Below are 26567 nucleotides of genomic sequence, written 5' to 3' on the forward strand. Positions count from 1 at the left end.
TTCGAACTGAATAGTAAAACTGTGAAGTGTTGTTGACATTATTCTTCGTCTGTCCACTGTGAGCCACACTGGAACTTCATTCCTCGTGCCGGGAGTTCAATCTATCTAGAGCTCATTTGTTCTGGCCAACGTTCTAGTTAGGTCTCACCAGATGAGACAGACTAGCACTAAATACGTGCCATTCAAGTCGTTTGGTCCTTAAGTGTCCTCTGCTATAAGAAATAAGATGAAATCACATGAAATAAAAGTGCTCCAGATGAAAGAAATCTTTAGAAAAAGGAATTAACTCCGGCTCTCCTACTGATGTGTATGGAAAAAAGACGAAACTAATAGAACACTGAGAAAAATTTGATGAAAGTAAATGAAAAAACAGTTCATTATCACAGCAACCAGATATTCATCAGATAATTAACTTAGTACTGCATTTGATTATCGTTCATCACACACACACACAACAGAGAGAAAAAGACGACAAAAAAATCACTTTGTTAGAAAATGGGAATGCAGACTAAAAAGTCATTCGTGATTTCACCAAAATATAGGAAAAATGTTTTCTTATATGCCCGTAAGGCGGCGTTGGAGGCGACCGTGGAGTAAACACCTCTGGGAGAGGAACCCAATACGCCAAGGATATTGGTGCGAGGTGCCTGAAGGAGACCTGACGTGGGTCTTCTTCCTCTCCACCAGCGTCCACCATGATGGAGGTACGAGAACATGTGGGCCTTTCTCTCCACCCAGTGTCCACCAGTGGTATCCACCGGCCAAAGATTGTGGAAATGATCCACATTTGGGAGGAAGAATAACCACCGCCACATGGAATATAGACTGTAAAATATAAACGTGATCTTCGTCTTTCACACTTGAGCTGTGATGAGGCAGCAGCAGAGAAGTGTGAGGGAGTGAGTGAGGGAGGGAAGGAGGAATTCCTGCAGCAGATCCTTTCATAAGGTGAGGGAGTCGTCGAGCTGTATGGCGACTGAACATTCGTTAAATGAGATGGATCTACGTAGTGATGTCCTCCTGTTAGTCAGCGTTTACACTCTGAAAGCCACAACAGAAGCAGAAGCAGCAGCAGCAGCAGCGCCTCTGGTGGTGAAGGAAGAAGACTTACCAAGGCACGTAACTCATGTGATGGGCCGTGGCGGTGGGGGTGATGATGGCAGCGGGAAGTTGGAAGCCTTTGGTGGAGTAAGGTGAAGTATGTTGTCGGTCTTCGCATCGCGTCCGCTCCGACACGCTCGGGCTTCTCGCTCACCCGTGTATTCAACCCCAGTCGACCAGTCTACCTCCGTCTCTGCATACCAATACATTCGACCTCTCCTTCTATACGCTTCACTACACTCGACCTATCCTTCGTCTGCAGTCTTTACCGCAATCGACCTTCCCTACCCCCACCTGTATTCCTCACCACACACTCGACCCTCTCCCTGTGCATAACTTAAGCACAGCTAACACAACAAAATGCACAGAGAGAGGGATTACCAACTTGACCAAGTGGAGTGGCGTCTGAGGACAAGATACTGGAGTGAATCATGAGGACAGATGCCGAGTGTGCTCCTAAAGGACGCGAGAGAATTGTTCAAGGGCGAGTCAAGGAGGAATGAGTATCACTTTTCCAATTAGACCCACTGTCGCCGGGTTTACATTGCCGCCGTAAGTTCAAGGCTGAGCTACAGTCAGGGAGCAGCCAAGCGATGGACTCCTTTGCAGAGGGAAGGTCCTCATCAGAATGTACTCCTGTTTGATAAAGTGACGCTAATGGTGACGTTCCATGGGTGGTATAATCCCCAGCAGGCGGAGTCCGGTAACATCTCTACACACACAGACACACATACACACACACACACATATATATATATATATATATATATATATATATATATATATATATATATATATCTATATCTATATATATATATATATATATATATATATATATATATATATATATATATATCTATATATATCTATATATATATATATATATATATATATATATATATATATATATATATATATATATATATATATATATATATATATATTTAAAGAGAGAGAGAGAGAGAGAGAGAGAGAGAGAGAGAGAGAGAGAGAGAGAGAGAGAGAGAGAGAGAACGCGCTTTCTATTCATACGATTCGAAAATCTATAAGGGATGGTTTATACGATCCTGATACAAGCTGGCCTCCCTCATAATTCTGAAATATTTACGTCTCGCTGAAGAAGTGGCTTCCACAACGTATAATTCACCGGTGCACCTGACGCACGAGCCTGCGACACGAAATACTTCCACTGCAGCGAATCGATCACACATTTCTTCATGTCTTCTGTTTCCCCCCCCCCCCCCTTTCGTAAATTAGAAAAAGAGCGTTCACTGAGAGCCTTATGTCGCCTGCAATGCAGTCATACAGCTCCTTGGAATGGAATACGATTGGGTGGTGATAATGTGTTCGGAAATAGCCCAGTGATATCTGTGATGATTTTCATCGCCATAGGTCCACTTTTCACCAAGTTACGAGCCAAGTTGAGCTCTGGGCACTTTTCTATAAAAGGTTAAAAAAAAAAAATCTAAGTGAAAATCCAAATTAGTCTTATGGGTCGTCTCCTTTCAGTCCTTGAAAAGGCTGGAAGCAGTTGTAAAACAGCCTTCATTCTGATCCATTTGGCCTCGTTACTGTTCCCATTGGTGTTGATGCCACAGGTACATATCTACTCCTGCCTCTGTTACTGCTTGTGCTACAGCTACAGATACGCCTGTATCCAGTGTCACCACTTGTAGCTACAGACACTCCTGCCTCCAGGGTTAACAATGGTATTGCAAATAGAGACGCTGCTGCTCCCGGTGTTACCACTGGAATTGTGGTCACAAATACTTCTGCCACTGGTACCACTGCTCTTGCAAAATTTCTCCAATCATTATAAATAAAAAAAAAAAAGCGATTAAAAATACATATCTATACACCAATCTTTTATATACATTTCTTACTCAAGATGTACGACAAATGCACATTCCAGCCAAGGGTACTACAGCCAGATGGAGGAGAGAACACTGGAATTACGACCAAACAGTTTTATTTACTCGTTCTCGTCCAGCACTTAACACTGGTCAATATGCAACTGCGGAGGAGGGGAATTCCAGGCCATGGAGCCACCACTGGGGGAGATGCCATTGCTCGGGGGTTGGACCTGGGGTGTGTGTGTGTGTGTGTGTGTGTGTGTGGGTGTGTGTGTGTGTGTGGACCAGTCAGGAACTTAAATGGATATTACACTGTAAACACGCAGGGTGCACGGGGCTGTAACTCCCAAGAGAAAAAACCACTCGCAGAGTACAATGGGTCTGTGCATGGCTACGTGACGTAAAGGGTGCGTGGCCCGTGGGCTTTTGAGTGCGTCGGCCGATTCTATCAGCCGATCGACACACGATGTAAATACATCGGGGGGGGGGGGGTTTGTTTGTTACCAGCGTTACTACCAGCGTTACTTACCACCTCCCCCCCGCTCCCCCCCCCCCCAATCCTTACCTTTGCCAAGGGGGGGGGGGGAGCCCCTGGGGTACTACTCAAGGCTGCGCTACGCTCAGTAGCAGGAACAGAAGTGACTCATCAACTGACTGTGATACAGCTTCGCCAAAGGTTTAAAATCAAGCGGGCGGGATCCGGTAAAACACACTCACACACACACACACACACACATACACACACACACACACACACTCGCCGTTTCCCGAGGAGCGGGGTAGAGCCAGGAAGGAGAGCGGCTTCGTTTGCAATCATTCACTATCTGCCAGAGTACCCCTAACCACAGCGAAGTCTCACAGACTAATTCACATCGTCAGGGGAGATACGAGAATGAGAGAGACGACGTATCTTCTCCCCTGACGATATGATCATGACACGAAAGTGCACTTGGGAACTTCTCGCGTTTTATTTTCCTTTGGGTTTTTGAATATTCTAGATCACGTGCACCACTGTATATATATATATATATATATATATATATATATATATATATATATATATATATATATATATATATATATATATCTTTCGTTTGGCATAAAACAAATCATGGAGAGCGAATGATCAATTACATCATTGATATGGTTGGGGCAAGCTTTAGTTTTGCTGAAATACATCATTTATCGCTAAGTACGAACAGCCATGTTAATTCACATTTCACGGTCGAGTGATCATGTTTATTAGTATGTATATGCCGGATTTTGTTGTCAAAGTTGTTTACCACCAACAGCTGTTCGCATGAATACATAATAATGCTATACCCACGCCCGGTGTACTAATGGAATGGGAGGTACACACACACACACACACACACACAATGAGTCATTCTATCGCGCCTGGTGTGTCAGGAAGGTGGGCGGGGTTCGACACACACACATACCCCGCTTGGTGTACCGGTAGCGTGGTAGATACACACACATACCCCGCTTGGCGTACCGGTAGCGTGGTAGATATACACACATACCCCGCTTGGTGTACCGGTAGCGTGGCAGATATACACACATACACCGCTTGGTGTACCGGTAGCGTGGTAGATATACACACAAACCCCGCTTGGTGTACCGGTAGCGTGGTAGATATACACACAAACACCGCTTGGTGTACCGGTAGCGTGGTAGATATACACACATACATCGCTTGGTGTACCGGTAGCGTGGTAGATATACACACATACACCGCTTGGTGTACCGGTAGCGTGGTAGATATACACACAAACCCCGCTTGGTGTACTGGTATCGTAGTAGATATACACACACTGGGGGAAGGGAGGTGGTGGGTTCGACCCTCACCGTCATGCAAGGTCAAAAGTCCAACCCACTTCTCGCCTCTTGCGTTGTTCATGAGGTATTCAATATCCTTCTCTGTCTTGCTCCGTGTTTTTGTTAGGTATACGGCCAGAAGACACACACACACACACACACACACACACACACACACATACACACACACACACTGGTTAGTGTAGACGGGATAAAATACTTGATTTAAAACATTAAACACATTTTGTCTGTTTCCAGTGGAGGTGGTATGTCTTCAGGAGCTAAATTGAGGCCAGTGTTATTTGTTCCTGTGACTCCAGTGTGTTACAGAGGAGGCGTTACCAAGTCGTGTGTACATTACAGTTGTGTTACTTGGTCTACATGTCGTACATGTGGCTTGTATGAGGAAAGATTAGCACGAGTGTATGTTGCTTGGCTATGCTGGCTACGGATGTGTGTGTGTGTGTGTGTGTGTGTGTGTGTGTGTGTGTGTGTATGTGTGTGTGTGTGTGTGCGTACATATGGCTCACATTCACGCATGAACGCGTGTCTGTAGAGACGTTACATGAGCGAATAACTCAATGTACATTCAACACCACGTCTTATGAGTGTAAATAAGCGCGCAGGCAACAATGAAAAAAAAAAAAATGGACCAACACTAAAAAAAAAAAGAAAACGTACCCTAATCTGGTTTCAGCCACTGAGTTAACTTGGGTAGACAGTCAAGGTTTCATTAGCTTGATTTAATAACAACAACACACTGAACCCGACCCCCTCCACCTCCTCCTCTGGCTCCAGCGTACTACTCGTGTGAGAGAGAGAGAGAGAAAGAGATAATTGACCTGACAGTACCCGCGCTGGACTTGGAATGTCCCCGTAATTATCCTGACAGCTGGACGCTGGCCAGCTTACTAAACCTGGAAGGTGGGGACTTTCAGACCATGGAACCACACTCATAGCTGGAATGTACGTAGACTGTAAAGTTCATACGGAAAACGTGAATGAAGAAGGTGTTTAGGGAAAAGATCTCTTTGGTGATTGCATGTGTTGGCGCTGACGACCTTAAACGACCCTCTGGTAGTTTGAGAGACCTAAAGCCCAAACAACCAATCGGGCAATTAGCATAATCCATCCTCTGTGAGCACGCAGGTCTAAGCAGCCGTCGCGATTTGATGGTCCTCATCCAACCCAGGAGGAGACCTTTATCCCCTCCCATCCCAAACCTCAGACTCAGCGTCACATGGGGTCTCAAATCTCAGCACCCGGAGGACTTAAAGAGCACCGACCTCACGCTGCCCTCAGCCATACCGGAAGGTCCTCCCTCCTCCGCCTCACGCACTTCATGCCCGTCCCGGCCTGGCCTGGCACATGACCCCAGACTTCAAGATACCTTCCTCGTAAAAGAACCCGCGAGTGATGTGAACACATGCGTCGTCCACCTAGTTGCAAAAATATGAAAAGGTAATTCACTCGGTGCCGGATGAGGACTCAGTTGGTATTGGGGAGCGGGGAGGGGAGGTTAGCTATATTTTCAGTGGTTATTTACACCTCGCGTCTGCCTTGAAAGGAATGAACTTAATGCCTGTATTGAAGATGGCTGTTGACCCCTTCTTTTTTTTATGTGTGTGTGTGTGGTTGTTGAAGAGACCTGAAAATACATGACTGAAATGGGATAGGCGAAGGTCTTGCCTTGGCAAGTCTTTGAGATATCAGTCTTAGTGAAGGGCGTTATATGACCATGATTCATTTGTACATCCTTGAGCATCTAAAGTGTAAAACACGACGAACTTTTCAGCAGGGGAAACCATTCAGCAAATAACACCAGCACGCGAACATGTTTTCGGCATGTGCCATTAGACCACGACGGGGTTATCACGAAGAAGACAGTCGGCATTTATCACCTTATCAGATAAGAGGAGAAAAATAGCGTCATGTGGAGAAGGATGGTTTGAAGACGCGGTGATGTCAAGCTGGGTTAATGAGATGGAAGGCTTTTGATTCCATCCTCGTTAATGAAGAGGTGTGGGGAGAGAGAGAGAGAGAGAGAGAGAGAGAGAGAGAGAGAGAGAGAGAGAGAGAGAGAGGAAAGAAAAAAAAAGACCCGAGATATGCGAGCTGCGCTCCATATTCGGGCGAAGAAAACTCCTATTTTAGATCGGTGTGTGTGTGAGAGAGAGAGAGAGAGAGAGAGAGAGAGAGAGAGAGAGAGAGAGAGAGAGAGAGAGAGAGAGAGAGAGAGAGAGAGAGATCGTCTCTGGAACTAATCATCCACTGAATCACTAAAAGGAAATATCTACGGTCCTCGTATGGATACTGAGATCACCGAAGACATCATGTCACAAAGGCTGGACGAGAAGGGCGTCCGAGACCCGAGGGGAACACGATCACAAAACCACAGCTGTTAGTACTGAGAGGAACTACACCTCTCCCTCGTTTGGATCACCCGACGCGTCTAATCCTCAAGATCACCCCGCGTCTAATCCTTGGAAATATTGCCCGTGACGCTTCACATCCGACCTCGGGCGCGGTCCTCGTGCCCTCCAGCGTCATCTTAACCATTTCCCACCATCACTCACGTCTAATCTCTCTCCTTTAAAACACTGGGAACGACACTATAATGACACTCCTCCTTTCCCCTTCCTCCCTGTCTCTATAAAACCTTTCAGAGACTTGAGGTTTGTCCTTTAAATCATGGCTGCCACACAGCGAGAGAGTTGGAGGAGGAGGAGGAGGAGGGGTTGGTGTAGCGGTGATGTATTGAAAGGGAGGCCGATGGAAAGGGGGTGTTGGAGAGGAGGAGGAGTAGAGGGTGACGGAGGAAAACCATGAAGGCAGACAGGAAAGAATCAATCGTGCTGACTAAACATCTAACACAAACTATATTTCGAGGACGTAAGGGGACCTTGCTGTGTCACTAACGCCTGGCACTCCCCATCTCACATTTCCCCCCTCCTCTCTCCTCTTTGTCGCTTCCACACAGCCACCCATTTGCTTAATGGAATTTGCGAGTCGACGGATTTTTGGCGTCTTCAGTGAGACGCGATTTTCCACCCCAGTAATGCCTGGCAGGGAGGGCATCCGTTTGGTGTAGTAGTGTATGGGTTAAGGGATTACGTAATGTAGCGTAAATGGATTAGGCTTTTCGGACCCAGACCCCAAGTCTTCATTTACTGGAAGTCTAATGATGTTGTGTACACAGGCTTAAATTATCATTTATCTCAAACGTCAGAGGACTTACATAGGCGAGCGTGCTGGCGGATGAAATCGGGTAGAGGGACAGACTCTCCTATCACAGGGAAAGCAAAGTTTGAAGGTGATACGTTCCGATAGGAAATTTTCCCCTACAGCAGATCCCTGAGTTCGTTCCAATCTTGCAAGAGTCTTATTAGCGAGAGAAGTTGAAGTATTCTGGTGTGCTGATGTCTCGATCTTGAGCAGTGAATCAAGTCTTTGGGACGTTTAAGGTATATAGAAACACCCTGATAAATGTTTGATTGATAACTCACCTTTGATACATGATCCTATTATCTAGTTATAATAGAAGGAATTATAAACTTTTTCCACATCTTGGTAGAAAAAAAGAATGGCAGAAAGTTTGAGAAGTCAAAATGTATTGGACAGCGGGAAAGGAAGGGTGGGGAAAAGAATGAAGCGTGAGGGAAAACAATGGGGAGAGTGAAGGAAGAGAGGTTAGAAAAATAGAAGGAAGGAGAGTGGTGGAAAGAATAGTTGGTGTGGAAAGTGACAGAAGAATAAGGGGAGAAAGATATAGGCTGGGTGAGGTCAGAGAATGAAGTAAGGTGTGTAAAATGAATGAAGAGTACAGGAAAGGAAGAGTAAGTGAGACAAATACATGATAAGATAGGGAGATGAAAGATGACGTGTTGTGGGAATCACCCTCCAGGTTAAACGATCTGGAAAAGCAGTAGAGCGTTAAGGGAAAGGAAATCGTTGAGAGAGAGAGGCAGTGAAGAAGAAGGACAAAAGAGAATACGAAGTGAGGGTCAGTCAAGGTTTCCTGTGGAGGATTAGGAGAAAACTGAGGATGATGGAGTCAGGGAAGGAGATAGTGTGTGGGTTGAGAGGAGGCTTGTGTTGTTAGGGAGTGTCGGCTGCCCAGTGAAGATAACGGGAAGGTCATAGGCTGGTTGTGGTAGGGTGACCCTGGAGGCTAGGGTACGCTGAACCTGGAGGCTAGGGTAGGGTGACCCTGGAGGCTAGGATAGGCTGAACCTTGAGGCTCGGGTACGGTGAGCCTGGAGGCTAGGATAGGCTGAACCTGGAGGCTCGGGTACGGTGAGCCTGGAGGTTAAGGTAGGCTGAACCTGGAGGCTAGGGTACGGTGAGCCTGGAGGCTAGGATAGGCTGAACCTGGAGGCTAGGGTACGGTGAGCCTGGAGGCTAGGATAGGCTGAACCTGGAGGCTAGGATACGGTGAGCCTGGAGGCTAGGATAGGCTGAACCTGGAGGCTAGGGTACGGTGAGCCTGGAGGTTAAGGTAGGCTGAACCTTGAGGCTAGGGTACGGTGAGCCTGGAGGCTAGGATAGGCTGAACCTGGAGGCTAGGGTACGGTGAGCCTGGAGGTTAAGGTAGGCTGAACCTGGAGGTAAGGGTCGGGTGAGCCTGGAGGTTAGGGTAGGGTGAAGTTGGAGATTAGGGTAAAGTGAATCTGGAGGCTAAGGTAGGGTGAACCTGGAGGTTAGGGTAGAGTGATCCTGGAGGTATGGGTAGGATGATCTTAGAGGCTGTGCTGGGTTGCACCTGGAGGACAAGGCGGGAGGATGTGACCAGACCCATATTTTGGAACGGACATATCATTAAGTAAACCATAAAAAAAAATACAGGTCGAGACTGGATCCCATTGCCTTACTCTCACAGGAACTCAGGCACCCAAACACAGACACCTCACTCTTGTACTGCTGTCTCGACAACAAACTGAGCAACTACATCAACACGGAGACAAGAGCCTGTGAATATGCAAGTGATTCTCAAAATACCCCCAGCGAAATGAGAGCATGGAGGAGTAAAGCATAGCGTAGTTCCTGGAATTTACAGGCGAACGCCTTGGATTTATGCTAATTGACGCTCGCTTCTTCGAGGCCAAAAGATTACTTGATAAACATGGTAAATGCTATGCACGGGGTGAGGAATGTCTGGCCATAATGTGCCAGACACTCTGTTATTCGCCTCGTGTATCACGGGACAAAATGACTGCCATTTTCGCAGGACACGACGAACACTTCGGGGGGAGGTAGAAAGTCCCTTTCTCTTTTACGATAAGATCAAGAACAACTCACATAAATAAGCTTATGAGGATACATAAAATGTTCGTGGATGGAACTGTCACCGACTGTGGCAAATCCTTCTTTATTTGGATGAGAAAAACCGATGGAAGATCTGATTTTGAACGCAAGATATACACTCGTTGAAATGTCTCCTGCTGAAAATACTCTGCACTTTCGCGAGTCTGTCCAGAAACAAATGACGCACCACACACTCTTCAAGCGCATTCCAACGCGGATCTTAAGCAGGCTTTCGACAGATTCCTCACCAAACAAACACACGAGTATATATATATATATATATATATATATATATATATATATATATATATATATATATATATATATATATATATCCCTGGAAAATGATGACCGTGTTATTGAAAATCAAACCTTCTCCTCTTCGCTGGTTCAAAGTGAAAGGCTTCGATGTTCAGGCTTTATTAACTGACGTGTTGGCGCTGGTCTCGCTCTTCAATCAAACGAACGAACTGGTGATATATCTGCAGATGCTCCTCCCACCTCCCCTTGCATATACTGCTGGGACCCCACAAGATAAATGGGGATGGTAAAATAGCATTCTTGTAGCCACCGTCACGCGCATCCTTCACCGCTTCAGCTGTGTCATGTAACTGGAGAGCAATGCCACGGCCGGCAGGGTTCGTGGGGCAGATTGTTCCCAAACTGGCTTTGGATGATGGAGCTTCCAACATGCCTTACCTCTCTGTGTTCCTCGTCGTCTATATCACCCCAGAGCCCGGAATCGATTCTCTGTCGTTACTGGCAGCAAAGCATCGCGTGCTAGGGCCTCTGCACCTCTTTGCACTATTTCAAAAGGCGCGTCTACTTAAAGCCAAAGAAGAGAGATGAGTTTGAGGTGTTTCACCACTCGCGGCGCTACGTAGCCAGAGTGTCTACTCTTCCCGTTAAAGTACTTTCAGGGTACTTCTCTCCTGGCATGACCTACAAACTGATGGTCGGATCATTTCCCCGCCCCGGAGGCTCAATATTTTCGGTGAAAATACACTGCACATGAATCTAAATTGGAGCACAGTCGAGATGCACCAGTACGTAAACGCAAGTCACAGTCACCAGTATGCCAACATGACCCCAGACATCACCAACGCACCAGTACAACCAAGACATCAGCGGTACACCAACACAACCCACACACAACACCAACACAACCGGGAAATCACCGAGACACAAGCACAATTGAGACATCACCAACACGACCCAGATATCTTCAGCACCAATAGCTCTAAAACCACGGTATTCCACCCTAGTGTTCATTCCCGTCGACCCATCTTTCCACCCAACCTCTCCCCCAATAAAAATACACACAAAGTAATATTTCTGTCTTTGTGTTGGCCTGAAGGGGCTGTGAATGACACGGTTGATAGCGCTCGAGAAGAGAGAGAGAAAGAAGCGGATGCGACATTTCTTTCTTTGTGCCGAGCTTGTATTCCAACTGTATCTGTCAGACACAGCGTCATGGGTAAAATATCTTGAACAAATCGAGATACATTACACCTTTTGCACCAACGTTCAGGCTGAGGAAGATTGGACAGCAAAATGTGTAGGGAGGATATTGTTTACACTGAACGCTTGAACTTATTTCGTATACCATCATTTCATATACCACCAGAGTGTTTGGTTGGTATAACACGTAAATGTATCCAAGAAATGTTACACCTTTCAGAAATACACACGAAAGTGAGGACATCGTATGCTTACTACGTATGGGAAAGAATAATCGAATATTTCTCTGGAAACATTCTAAGCCTTTAGCCCTCATCTGATACCAGAGGCCTCCAATGCCCTAAGGCCATAAAAGAAATGGAGAAAATTAAGCCCAATTGGTTCCCAGGCGTAAGGTCAATGATAAACTCATCTCAAACAGGCCTCCCTCATATTTGACGTGATTGCACTAAAATCAAATCGACAGGTCACTTATTTCCTCATACCGCTCATGTAACAATGCTTCTTCTCTTCCTCACACCATGAGTCGAATCGAACTTGTGTCATCTATATAACTAGGTGTTTTGGGCGGGGGATCACCCTGAGCGCACAGGATTTGTGGCACAGGCCACGTCTTGGTCCTTATGTAAGTGGCTGTAAAGAGTGCTGAGGACACAGCCTGGGGGGGTCATCCAGGCGATGGAAGAGACCTCTAACAGGCCCCACTAGGGTTACGATAAGTCAGGCTGACACTGGAACACAAACTGGAAATCTTAGATATGCTGATGTCGATGGTGACGATGTGATCGGATTATGGGAGAGACGTCACCAACATCACTCACGCATCACCACCACACCAACACAGCCCAGACATCCCCAACACAGCCTAGACATCACTAACACAACCCAGACATCCCCAACACAACCCAGACATCACCAACACAACTTAGACATCCCGAACACAGCCCAGACAACCCCAACACAGCCCAGACATCACCAACACAACCCAGACATCCCCAACACAATCCAGACATCACCAACACAGCCCAGACATCACTAACACAACCCAGACATCGCCAACACACCAACACAACCTAGACATCACCAAACACGACCCTGACATCACCCCTCCACCAACAATGGTCACAGATAGGGAGGGTAACGTACACATGTCGTCCGCTAATGGGGTGTCAAATATCCAGTAGCCGACCAGACCTCATTAAGGAGCGGATATATAGACATATGGCAGCAGGGAGTGGCGCGGCGGCGTCCGTGAAAGTGACGGACAGAGGACGGGACGGGAGGGCACAGCGTCCGTTAACGGTGACGGACAGAAGACGGGAGGGGAGGGCTTGGCGTGCGTTAACAGTGACGGACAGAAGACGGGAGGGAAGGGCACGGCTTCCGTTAACGGTGAGGAACAGAGGACGGGAGGGGAGGGCACAGCGTCCGTTAACGGTGAGGGACAGAAGACGGGAGGTGGGCACGAAGTCCGTTAACGGTGACGGACAGAGGAGAGGAGGGGAGATCACGGCGTCCGTTAACATCAACGGATCCCAGTCACGGCACCTGGTCAGCAGTTAACCTAGCTGTTCAGCCTTCCTTAAGAGACTGGTCGGTGAATTGGGTACCTGACTTAGGCCAGGGTGCATACATACACACACACACATATATATATATATATATATATATATATATATATATATATATATATATATATATATATATATATATATATATATAGCGTTGATGAGATGGTCTTGATCAGGGCATTCAGTTCCTGTGCGCGGTTTCTAACATCAAAAAAAAAAAAAATGAGGCGGTCTATCCCAGTCTTTGAAACGTAGAGAGAAAAGCTAAGATGATGCAAGTCCTGTAGCTTCAGGCTACCCACGCTTTACCTGGACTATCACCAAGACCAGAGACACACCCGAGGATACACACAACACCTCCATTCTACACACCAAGTCACCATCATATCACATTTGCCATGAGAGCAATTACTGTAAAATTGAACATCATACACTTGATGAATATTATCGAAGTATCGGTGTTTAATTAGCTCTCGAAGCGAGTCTCATTAGGCTATCGCTTCATTGTTTAATTAATGAGATACGTAGTTATAAATGGATGTCATTAACTCAATGGTGGAATACTTCAGCCATTCAAACTCTCCAAGAGAGAGAGAGGGAGCATAAAAAAAAAATAAACAAGCTTCGATTTAAGCTTCAAGTAGGCAGTTGACGAGGCCACTCAGAAGGCTCCCTTCAACTGCAAACCGACAACACAATGAACGCAATTGCGACTCTTGACACATCAACTGCTTCATGATTTCTCTCTGCTGGTGCCAGCCATCAGCGTCCCAAGCTGGAGTCTATGTCGATTTATCTATCAACAAGAGGGACGAACAGAGCAACAGCAGACAGTGTAACGCTCAGGGTGTTCCTGAGTGACTAATGCACGATTAATATTTCCGATGACCTGTCGAGCATATCATGAAATACATTCGACCTTAAGCCACCCGCCATAGGGTTGGCGATAGGGCACACAGCGTGTCACTGCTGGATAATGCGTGATTCACTCTCATCGTGGCTGATATGCGACGCACTCACTGCCGCTATCAGGGGCGCCAGAACCACTACCATTATGGCATAGCACTGGGTCATTACCATCCTTGGAACGGTCTGGAGATGGACGTGTGATAACAGGTGACAGACTAGTGGTCAAGTGTATAGACCTGAGTGTGTGTGTGGTGGTGGGTGAGAGACACTACAGATCTGGTGGGTGTGGACAGACGACAAGAGGATCCCTGTGACGAAGACGCAGTGAGGATGTACGCTGAGGAAGTGACCATAAACGAGGAGTAGGTGTGGTACATCATCAGGATTTAGACGAACACGTCAGAGGAAGTATTCGACGAAGAGAAAGGACAACATACAGCGAAGACTTCTTCACAGAGGGAAGAAGATACTTTCTTTTCTTTCAAACTATTCGCCATTTCCCGCATTAGCGAGGTAGCGTTAAGAACAGAGGACTGGGCCCTTGAGGGAATACCCTCACCTGGCCCAATTCTCCGTTCCTTCTTTTGGAAAATTAAAAAAAAACGAGAGGGGAGGATTTCCAGCCCCCCGCTCCCTCCCCTTTTAGTCGCCTTCTACGACAGGCAGGGAATACGTGGGAAGTACTCTTAATCCCCTATCCCCAGGGATAGATACATCTTAGATAAATACAGCAGATGCATAGGAAGGAAATGTTAACAACTAAACCATGAAAAGTAGTTAAGTGATAATAAAAAAAAAAAAGAAATAGGCTAATGATAATGAGACTAGATGAAGCTGGACAAGCTGTTCACCCCTGAAGTGATTTCCATGTGTTCAAACACACGGTGCGCAGCTCCTACTGAGGGGGGAGAGGCCCAATCCTTACGTATCTGTCATGGTGTCATCCTCATTTCACAGCCAGTCGTGTCGTGGGATATCGCTTCCCTTTGTCACTTCAACCACTCAGAATAGGTGTGTGTGTGTGTGTGTGTGCCCTGCTGCACGTATTCTATGAGCTCTGTAGAACCTCTATACTGGGCAAGGTTTGTGGCCTCAAGGATAGGATCGCCAAGGCATTAAGACGCGGCAGAAATAGAACCGCAACGCCTTTGATGTGTCGGATCCAGTGATCGCCCGGGAGACATCATCTTACACCTGAGGGAAAGCAGCAAAACATCTGCTGGGGATCTAGGCAGGTGTTTCCCTCCCTAACTGACGGTAGTCTAGCCACGAGAGTGGCGAATCGTATCAATAAACATGTAGTTAAGCAAGGTACAACCGAGAGCGTATGAGGGCGAGTCCCTGGAGAACCAGTACCTCTCCTAGAGTTCGGTCACAAAAGCTTAACTTTAGGGCAAATAACCCGTTCAGTTTCCACCCTACGGTGGCTCTCGAACGCACCGAAATCATATGGTATTTCGACACTCATTTTCCCCTTAGTCTACCATTTCGTTGAAGCGCTCCAGTAAGGGAGTTCCAGCTGGATCATCCTGACGACCACGATGCAGGAAGGAGGAACGCAACTCGACCTCAAAGCAGTCACACTCGACTGCAGAAGTACCCGTTCATGCAAAAATACACCAGCGTTCAGCGCGCGGTGGCTTTTCTTATCTCCTGTTCGATCTGACCACCGCGGGATGTGTTTACAGATCGAGTAGCAAAAGGGGACTCGATCAAATCTATGGTTGATGGTTCAATCTCCAGTCTTCATCAAATCCACGTTTGATGGTTCAATCTCCAGTCTTCATCATATCTATGGTTGATGGTTCAATCTCCAGTCTTCATCAAATCCACGTTTGATGGTTCAATCTCCAGTCTTCATCAAATCTATGGTTGATGGCTCAATCTCCAGTCTTCATCAGGTCTAAGGTTGATGGTTCAATCTCCATTTCGAAGTCTCGTAAGAGTTTCATGAGTCGACTTTTCGAACTTGTTGCATCTAGTTAGGAACGATAATGCTGCATGTTAATCCTGAATTCACCTGAAGGTAGAAATAGTCAGGATAAACAATGGTTCAATCTCCAGTCTTCATCAAATCTATGGTTGATGGCTCAATCTCCAGTCTTCATCAGGTCTAAGGTTGATGGTTCAATCTCCATTTCGAAGTCTCGTAAGAGTTTCATGAGTCGACTTTTCGAACTTGTTGCATCTAGTTAGGAACGATAATGCTGCATGTTAATCCTGAATTCACCTGAAGGTAGAAATAGTCAGGATAAACAAATCATCTGGGACGAGACTGTAACTGGCCCCCATAAACGGGCCGAGCCACTGGTAATTGCGGGGTGTTGAGAATGCCACAAGTTCAAGGATAAATCCTGCTCAGTAGGTTATGATAATGGTGGCAGCTCCGTCTCCGGGTGAAATAATAAGCATTATATTCCCAACTTTTCTGACGAAGTACTTCCTCCTGTTGAAGCTCAGGACAGTTTAAAAGGCCACACGTGTTTCAACCAGGCAGTTTAGAGGCGATGAATAATCTCTCCCAGCCCATCTCTCTCTCTCTCTCTCTCTCTCTCTCTCTCTCTCTCTCTCTCTCTCTCTCTCTCTCTCTCTTCTCTCACTAACGACACACGTGGAAAATCTAGAAAAGAAAAAAAAAGAAACATGGAACACGAATTACCAACAATACTTTCACGATTACGTTGCCACGGAAAGTCTAATCCATATGTTACCTTAACGATTTGCTTTTCGGGATGACCGTGAGACGTTCTCGTGACGCAATGGGCAAGCAAAAGAGTGCAAGCAAAACAACAACGGGACGCAAAACAAGTTTTTCTTTTACCCTTTTTTTCTTTTCTTTTCCAGACACGGATATATCCGGCACCGTAAACAAAAGCCAGGTTCTATTGTTAGGTATCCCGGAGCCTCGATCGTTATGGGGGGGGGGGGGTTATGTCCACTCTCTCCCTCCTGATGGTGGGTTTTTCCTGTGTGTATCGGTGGGCTGGTTGTGGGGTAAGGGCAGGCTTGCCCCTATCCAGGTGCTGGCTTACTGTGTGTACTGGTGGGTGATGAATTCAGTGGTGATGAGACTGGACCTACTTAGGTGGAAATGTGTGGTCATCCACCCCTCGTCATCCATGTACACATTCGTCATAAAGATTTCAAAGTCAGTTGCGAACATATTCTAACATTTTCGTATTGTAAACATCTTTCATCATTGCCCAGTTGCTATGAACTCTCTGTCCATAGACGCATACACACATAACATCACCTTATGCCCTGTGGTCCCAACCGGTGGACGTGGCCAGCTTCCTGAGAGCTGCAGAAGCCTCATTAGGATAGATGGGAGAGAGAGAGAGAGAGAGAGAGAGAGAGAGAGAGAGAGAGAGAGAGAGAGAGAGAGAGAGAGAGAGAAGGAGAGAGGGAAGAGCAGGTTCTTCCTAATTCATTTTCTCACTGCATCAGCTGTACTAAAGAACATCTCTTCCCTCCAGCAGGAGTGGAAGGCATCCTGGAGCGCGTGCCGCCCTCCCGACCGGCGCCCATGTGGGACCAGCCGCTCCTCAAGCCTTACTTCGACAACTCCACCAGCAGCCGCGTCATCAGCGCCGTCGGCAGGACCGCCTACCTCCACTGTCGCGTCAAGCACCTGGGAGATCGAGCGGTGAGTGACTATACTGACGGCGCTTTGGTCGTAGTCTCAACTTTTTCCGTAATGTCTTCGGTTCTAATCACACATAAAAAAGACCTCTGGGAGACCAGGCCTTAAAGGGGTTTGGAGGAAGAGGTGAATCTGTATTCGTATAAGAGTCAGCTCGGACCTGCTGCTAGGGAAGACATTCGAAGGTAAAGAGTTCCAAAGTTGGGCGGTGTGAGGAAAGAAACAGACGTCGCTCACGCGTCATCGCCGGCCACACAATGATGATGTGACACAGTGGCTTGTCGATGTTCATGTATCTTAGCTAATGGCTAAGACAGCTGAGTTTTCGCAGTAACGTAAAAATATGTTTGTTGGTGTGACTTGTGGAACTCCAAAGCCATCAAAAATATCTACAGGAGTAAGGAATGCTGAGAGATAGGGAAGAAAGTGGGTTTTATAAGCGGTAAACGTAAACGTGTCATCAATGCCCCTTGGTCAAAACCCTGTTCAAGCCTAAGACTAAAGAGGCAGTTGTAACGAGACGGGAGACGCGATCGGGTGAGAAAGAGCAGATTTGAATCGCCAGCATAAAAGGGGTTTCAAGTGGCCCTCATTGTCCCTCCTTCTTAGCTGGCTTTACTCTCAGGCTCAGTCACATGCTGGGTTGCTGGCATTCAAAGCCACGAACATGATCTCCCATCGTCTCACCCACGACACTCCGCGTAACCCTCAAGTCTCGCTCTTCGTAAACTTTGATTAGCCAGCGGTACGCATCTGGATGTCACCTCTGCCTCTTTTTCTTTCGCAAACTCTCGTAGTCAGTTGCCGTAAGTACGTACGTACTCGCTACGCCTCAAGGTCTTTGCCTGATGGTTGCGCTCTCATCTCCTCTGCAGGTGACGTGGATCCGGAAGCAGGACGTGCATGTACTGACGGTGGGGCTCTTCACCTACACCACCGACGATAGGTTCACCGCCCTCCACTCCGAGAGCTCCGACGACTGGACGCTGCGCATCGCCTCCGCGCAGGTCTCCGACTCCGGCACCTACGAGTGTCAGGTCTCCACCGAGCCCAAGATGTCTAGGGCCTTCAAGCTTCAGGTTGTTGGTAAGGCTTATTATACTCATCGTCCTGCAGGCTTATGATAAGTCTCGACGTGTAATCTATGCTATAAGGCTCGTGTCTGTAGTACACTATAACCATTCTTAATCGCGAGCTTAGTTAGATAACGATTTAATTCTTGGTTATCATTATTCTATCCTTCACTATACTCTAAAATGTTTATATTAATCTCTATGCCTGAGATAATTAATCATTTTATAATGAGCGACATGACACGGGTAAACATACACTCGACTATGAGGCCTTCAGCTCGCCATGCCTACGCAATATTTTCCTCACTATATCTGTATTTCCCGAGCGTGATATGAATCGTTGACTTCTGCTTTCGCTTGTCACTTGTCTGTTATCACAATAACCTCATACTCATGCGCAATGCAGTGGTGGGATGCCTGTATGGTGCCAATGTATAAAAGCAAAAGGGACAAAGGTGAGCGTTCGAATTGCAAAGGTGTACACGTACGTATGTTGAACGTCCCTGGTTATGTTGTGTGGGAGACTAATGATTGAGAGGGTGGTGGCATGCACACACCATCACAGTGGAGGGAGCAATGTGGTATCAGGAGTGATAAGAGATGTGTGGTTAACCCGTTCTTTCGATGTGTTACTCATAAAAACTCAAAGTTGAAGAGATAAATGGATAACGTAGTATTCTAATCTTCAATAGTCCTTTTTGTCGCGTTACGTATGGTTCATTACTGGATCGTTTGTAGTCATCAACAGGTTGGTGATTAATGATGATTAATAATGGGTCGTCATTTAGTCCATTAAGACCAAGAACGACTATTATGAGGGATTATCATGTCTACCTCGATCACTCAAGTTATTACAGGATAACCACAAATTACCAGTAGGACAAAAACTGACTTGGAATATTTCAATGAAGATTGTCTAAATGAAGATTATCTAAAAGATTATCTAAATGTGACGGTAACTGATTACTCAACGAAGGCCAGTTAATCATCATCGAGAAGCTTTTCATCTTCTGAAATCTTCACTGAAGGGAAACAGCCATGATACTTTCACTGAAACGTGAAACAAGTAATGGAAAAACGAGGCGTTTCATCTCATATCAAAATCTAGTCTTACCCATTTTCGAGATTCCATGGCTCACAATACTAACTCCTACACATACTAGTGCGCCTCAGAGGTAACACACTCACTCTCGTACACTCCCACGTATTAACACCTGCTGCACTTCAGCCAACACAACACATTGTCCCGACACGGTCAGTAATTTCACCCAGGACGCGTTTGATTAAGGAGCGCAAGCATGAGCAAGGCGGTAATGCCACCGCGAGACACCTGACCTCGGCCACACCTGCTGTGTTTATCACCCGGAGTGGTTCTTAACATTAGCGAGGACCCAACTGATGCGTGACTACCACACACACACACACACACACACACTGGCGGGGAATTTTTATGACCTTATCTTAATAATGCGAGGACACGCCACTACGACTAAGTATCACTGTAAGTCAATACGTTCTCTCTCTCTTCTCTCTCTCTCTCTCTCTCTCTCTCTCTCTCTCTCTCTCTCTCTCTATATATATATATATATATATATATATATATATATATATATATATATATATATATATATATATAGGGAAGTACAGTGCTGGTGAGAGAGAAGACAGAGAGTCTTGTGTGTGTGAGTTCATTACCGACAGGGAAGGAATGAGAGTGATGCAGTGATGTACCAGAGACAGCGGCAGGGTTGTCGAGAGGAAGGCGCTGGGGTTGAAAAAGGAGAGCAAATGAGACTTTGGGGTGAGAGAGCATAAGGCAGATTTCACGGAGGATGAGAACATGTTCTGAAAAGGAGAGCAAATGAGACTTTGGGGTGAGAGAGCATAAGGCAGATTTCACGGAGGATGAGAACGTGTTCTGAAAAGAGGTAAACTGTGTGATGAGGACAAGGCAAGGCAGCAGACTGGGGGGGCATCAGTGGGGGAAGCAGATGCTGAGTGTGTTTGTATGATGGTGTGGCAGGTATGCAAAGTGAGACACGTCTCCCATCAGGGAGCTGATGATGGGAAACTCTCACTGGACACTTGGCCTTTTCCCTTTACCAACTTTCGATGACCACCAGCTCCTGGTCTGACGCTTAGCGCACAACGTAGTGGACGCGTCGCTGTGTTTGTGAAGATCTTTAAATCTACAAAATGGTGAAATATCTGGAGAGTGGAAGAAGAAGGAAAGACGAACAGACAAAGAGGGACAGAGGAAAAACGAGAGAAATAGAGAAATAAAGACAGAAACAGAGAGATGAAGAGATCTTTTATTTCATTCAGATATGTTGATATTTTCAGCAAAACAATGCTAGAGATAAGGAAACTTAGAGAGAGAGAGAAGAGAGAGAGAGAGAGAGAGAGAGAAATAATTTTTCATCCTTTCGTGTATATGAGGCAGTAGAAATGGAATGTTCCTGTAAATACTTCTGTAAACATCTTTTTTCTTTTTTTTTCCTCTTCATAAGCATCATGCCAAATATCAATTGCTACCTAAGCTGTTTTACCATTGTGAGGACCGAGGGTCGAACCCGGGTCACCGATAACAGCAGTCGCACGGCGTACCACTATGTTGTCTCGCTGTTGCATTCCTCCCTCGCATGGATTATTACATTGGTCTCTCATCCCCTCGGTTCGTTACCCTCCCAGCTGAACGCGTCATGTATCCCACAGAACCAGCATTCATTCGCGAGGTATTCCCTTGACGGTACATCTTTACCATGGAGTTCGATACCATTATTTTAAACCAGGTGTTCTTCCTAACCAGTAACCCCCTTACATGGTATTACTTCACCATTACCCCTTACCCACGTACCTCGTCATCAGTAACACTTTACCAGGTGGCGTGTTACCAGTAACACCTTTCCAGGTACCGCGTCATCAGTAAAACCTTTCCAGGTATTTCCTTACCAGTACCAAGAGTCGGTACCCCTTACCTGGTACTCCCTCACTAGTACTCCTTACCAGACACTCCTACAGTTATGCCCGTTGCCAGGTATTATCACACCATCACCTCTTACCAGATATTTCCTGACTTGTACTCCTTACTAAAATGTTTCTTCACCTGGAACTCGCCCAGACAGTACACCCCTCCCCCATCTCAGCCATCCAAGTCATCCCAGGACGGCCCCAGGTCACCCCACACCTGTAGGGCGGCTCTAGGTCACCCCACACCTGTAGGGCGGCTCTAGGTCACCCTACACTTGTTGGGCGGCGACAGGTCACCCCACACCTGCAGGGCGGCCCTAGGTCACCTAAAACCTGCAGGGCGGCCCTAGGTCACCTAAAACCTGCAGGGCGGCCCTAGGTCACCTAAAACCTGCAGGGCGGCCCTAGGTCAACCCACACATGCATGGTGACCCCAAGTCATCCACACACCTGCAGGGCGGCCCTAAGCCACCTCCACACCCGCAGGGCGGCCCCAGGTCACCCCACACCTGCAGGGCGGCCCCAGGTCACCTCCACACCTGTAGGGCGGCCCCAGATCACCCCACATGCAGGGCGGCCCCAGATCACCCCACACCTGCAGGGCGGCCCCAGATCACCCCACACCTCTAGGGCGGCCCCAGGTCACCCCACACCTGCAGGGCGGCCCCAGGTCACCTCCACACCTGCAGGGCGGCCCCAGATCACCCCACACCCGCAGGGCGGCCCTAGGTACTAACGAATCTGGTCTTGACAGAAGCGGAGGCGCATGTGGCTGGGCCTCGGGAGATCCACATGATGAGCGGCAGCAACATTAACCTGACGTGCTCGGTGACCGGGAGCCCGGAGCCCCCGCAGTACATCTACTGGTACAGAGGCACGACCCTCATCAACTACAGCTCCAGGGGCGGCATCAGCGTGGTCACAGACAAGCACTCCCGCACCTCCAGGCTGGTCGTCACCCGGGCTACCACGGAGGATTCGGGAAACTACACCTGCGCCCCGGCCAACGCCGAGCCCGCCTCCGTCAGCGTCTACATCCTAAACGGTACGGCCCCCAAGGGCTTAGGCTCATCAGGCAAGGGCAGGATGTCAGAGGTGGGAAAGAGCAGCGAGGAGAGGGCAAGGGTTAGGGAACAGGGGAAGAACCAGGGAAGGAGGGCAAGAGGTACAAGACAAGAGGTCAGGTAAGTGCGAGAAAAGAGGGAAGGATAGGAGGGGGAAGGTGGCAAGAGGGAGGAGAGGGAAAGGAGTCAGGGGGAAGGAAATAAGGCATTTGGAGAGGGCATGAAGGGCAAAGACTAAGGGAAAAGAGAGAGAGAGAGAGAGAGAGAGAGAGAGAGAGAGAGAGAGAGAGAGAGAGAGAGAGAGAGAGAGAGAGAGAGAGAGAGAACCATAGGATACCAGGCAAGAACCAGGGGAGAAGGGCAAGAGACAGTATCACGGGAGGTGTTAGGAATAGTCTTTCTTTTTTTGGCAAGGGAGGATAAAGGGGAGAAAGGGAATGGAAGATGGAGCAGCAGGTGGGTGGAACACAAAGAGGTGGACGGCAGGAGAAGGGGTAAAGGGACGGGTCAGTGTCTGGCTAGTGAGGCCAAAGGTCACAATGGAAGGATGAATAAAAGGTTGGAGAACAGACCCTGCCTGCACTGGTCTCCGTTTTCTGTTTTTCCTCTTTCATATGTTTGATAGACACACACCCACACACACACACACCTGAGCACAACCTGACACAGACTGTGAACAGTTCTTCGAGAGATGCAGTGACAGAACAACCAGGGGACAGAACACGAAATCAATCAGGAAACGTGTTAGAAAAGATGTGACGCCAGTGCTTTTATGGTATAAGAGTGGTGGATGAATAGAATAAAGTGAATGAAGACAGGGTGAATACAAACATGAATAAAACAAAACTGTTGGATGGCAGAGGACGCTCAACCGACGCCTACGAGTGTAACACTCTCTCCCCCTTCACAGCATGAAGAGGTAATTACAGTTAGGTAATTACACACTTGGCTTTCTAGCATTCGGTTCATAAAAACACACGCTGCCTCCACTTTGTACATGACGCCCGACAACATGACTATCTTCCAAACCCCTAATTTTCCTGTGTTTAGTGCCAAGGGAAGAGAACAAATGTCGTATTCAATTTCAAGAAAGGTGATAGGGATGCTGCACTCAACTACAGATCAGTCCAAGACGAGTATAGTTTCAAAGACAGTGTAGATAAGACCATGGGTAACAAATCTCACAGAACCCTTTGAGTTAAGGGAAGCATTAAAAAAAAATAGGGAGATTGGTAAACTGTGTGCTCTCGGTTTTGCAGAATCCATCCGACGCTTTACTAGGTAGGATAAGATACACAAATCAAGGAAATTGTTTTACGAATCGATTTAGGCGAGTATAGACGAAAAAAAAAAAAAGAAAGACGAAAACAGGAATTAGGAGACTAGAAATATTCTTAAAGATACACCCAATTCGAGAACTTCATCAAGTTTACTAGTAGCGAGTGTACATGAGAAGCAGATGAAATCAGGAAGGAAGGGGAAATATGACGCGTCAAGCGCTTTCGTGTATTCCATTGCCAAAAGACAGTCTTGACAATGTAATACACGAAAGCGTTTGACCTTTTCGCATTTTCCGTTTCCTTATGGGTTCACCTGCATACACACACACACACACACACAGACACACACACACACAGGTAACAGTGAGGGGAGTAACAATGTCTTGAGTAAATGTCTAATACCTCCATTCATCCCTATTGTTTATGAACAGGAACTTATCCCCCCCCCCCCCCACACACACACACACCCTTACAACAAGTAGGGGTGTAGAGTACATCTTGGATAGAGGACGTGAATGCATTACTCTATCTTCCCTTTCACACCCGGACAGCAAGGACAACAGGCTCTGCCGGACTAATAATCCTTTTCTTCACCCCAGCAGGAGAGCATCCGGCAGCAATGCAGGGAGGCGAGAGCACCAGCGTCCACTGCCAGTCCTTGCTCGCCCTACTCCTCATAGGCTCAGCTGTCGCAAAGTTCCACGACCTGACCACGAGATAGTCATTCTCCTCACCTGTACATGTCTATATACACACACACATATACATATACATATATATATATATATATATATATATATATATATATATATATATATATATATATGCTGTTGACACGAAACATTTAACCTCACAAACTGTTTACGGTTTGACGCCAGAGCTGTATGTACGCTTTTCTGAGGGCATCAATAGGATTACTTTTGTATGAATATCTATCTACCGTGCAGACGCCGATTATGAATACGGGAGCAAGACATGCTGGACTGGACTCATGTGATGTGTCCTTTTCTTTTTTTTTTATATCGATTACTAACCACTACCAGTCTCCTCTTTGAGGGCAACGAACACACTCCCTTTGGTACGTACGATTTGACCAAATTTGACCAAAGGTGAGGAGAGACAGAGAGAGAGAGAGAAAAAAAAGAAAGGGTTCGAGTTGCTGCTTAAGACAGTAAGGTCCGGTTACCCATTTGGCTACATTATGGTATCTATGTAACGTAAAAGATCGGTTCGTGATTTAGACAAGGATGGCACTTTGTTATATAAGTATTATTAAGGTTAAACGAGACTCATTCGTTGATCACCAAGGTGTTGCGGTCGACGTTAGATTAAACTGCTTACGTCTTCAAGGTTCATTTCGAAAGCACCGAACATCGCAAAATGTTAATGACGTTATTTCATCCCTCGTCAGACAACTGTTCTTGACGAACACGGATCTACAGTAACCACGGAGGAATTGGGAATAAAAATAGTGATCTATTTCAAACCAAAATGGCTTAGTCCCAATATCTTTCTTCTCATTTTTTCATCCATTTACATGAACACAAATGTTTACTCTGTTCTTACGGTCCCTAAATGATTAAATATTCGATGAGTTTTGTGAATATTTTATCCAGACTGAAGCCAGAGTGTTAAAGCTGAAATATGAATGAGGTGTTGTGGACAACATTTGCTGATAAGTACGAGAACGACTCGGGGTACGCGTGTGTTGGTGAACCTAATCTGCCTTGAGGATCTATACGAAGGATCCCCAAATCACATACCGAGCCTTTAAGGGCAAAACTGGAAGGAGTTCTTCAAGGGGACTGCTTTAGGAGTTCTTCAAGGGCACTGCTCTATGTGTCACCTTTCGTTACCCTGATTTCATAACGGTGCCTTTCTTATTCTTTTCCCTCCATTCTTGTTTTCCCTACGCTGCGCCATCCCCGACAGAGTAAAAAGGAACTAGAACAAGTCGTAATGAAGGCAGTACGAGGCAGTAAATATGCCGGGATTGTCTTTTTCTTCCATTTTCTATTTGATGTGAGGAGAAAACGGAAGAGTAAAGTGCATCTGTCAGACAATGGGGTCGTTGGAGACTGGTTTGTCTTTTTGTAGTCATTCGATCACTCACCTAACAGCATTATGGAACTTGGACATGAAGAACAACAACTATACATGCCATCCAGCCAAGATGTCTCGTAACCATGATAAAGAGTCGGGTCTTCAAATGTGGCAATACCTTTTGAACTTCGACTCGTTCGTATTTGCTTCACAGTATTCGAAGCCTCGAACATTGTCAGATCGTGTTGACAACAAAGCTCAGCTATACTTTTAATATCAGTTTCACAGTTCCTCAACATAACGACTATGACTAATTACAGAAAGCGGGTCGTTGGCGTTTTGTATAAAACACCAAAATTATTAAAATATAAGACACAGTTCCCACCATTCATCACTCGTATTTCAGTTAATGTATTTGATGTTTCTTTATCTCAAAACGCCTCATCTTCGTTAATGGGATTATCAGCCATCATA

The 26567-nt window shown here is 46.5% G+C and overlaps 1 protein-coding gene across 3 annotated transcripts in view; it reads left to right on the plus strand.

The window, feature by feature from the left end:
- Positions 1-25176, plus strand: part of LOC139760120 (zwei Ig domain protein zig-8-like) — a 78883-nt gene extending 53707 nt beyond the window's left edge. The window contains exons 2-5 of one of the 3 annotated variants that reach the window (XM_071682986.1): positions 17497-17666; positions 18539-18749; positions 22461-22751; positions 24650-25176. In XM_071682986.1, coding sequence (XP_071539087.1) covers positions 17497-17666; positions 18539-18749; positions 22461-22751; positions 24650-24771 — 794 coding nt within the window. In that variant the 3' untranslated portion in view covers positions 24772-25176. The remainder of the gene's footprint in view (positions 1-17496; positions 17667-18538; positions 18750-22460; positions 22752-24649) is intronic. The other 2 variants (XM_071682988.1, XM_071682987.1) reach the window with 2 other exon arrangements.
- The last annotated feature ends 1391 nt before the right edge of the window (positions 25177-26567 follow it).

The sequence above is a fragment of the Panulirus ornatus genome, chromosome 35, assembly GCF_036320965.1.
Source record: "Panulirus ornatus isolate Po-2019 chromosome 35, ASM3632096v1, whole genome shotgun sequence".
In the NCBI taxonomy this organism is placed as follows: Eukaryota; Metazoa; Arthropoda; class Malacostraca; order Decapoda; family Palinuridae; genus Panulirus; species Panulirus ornatus.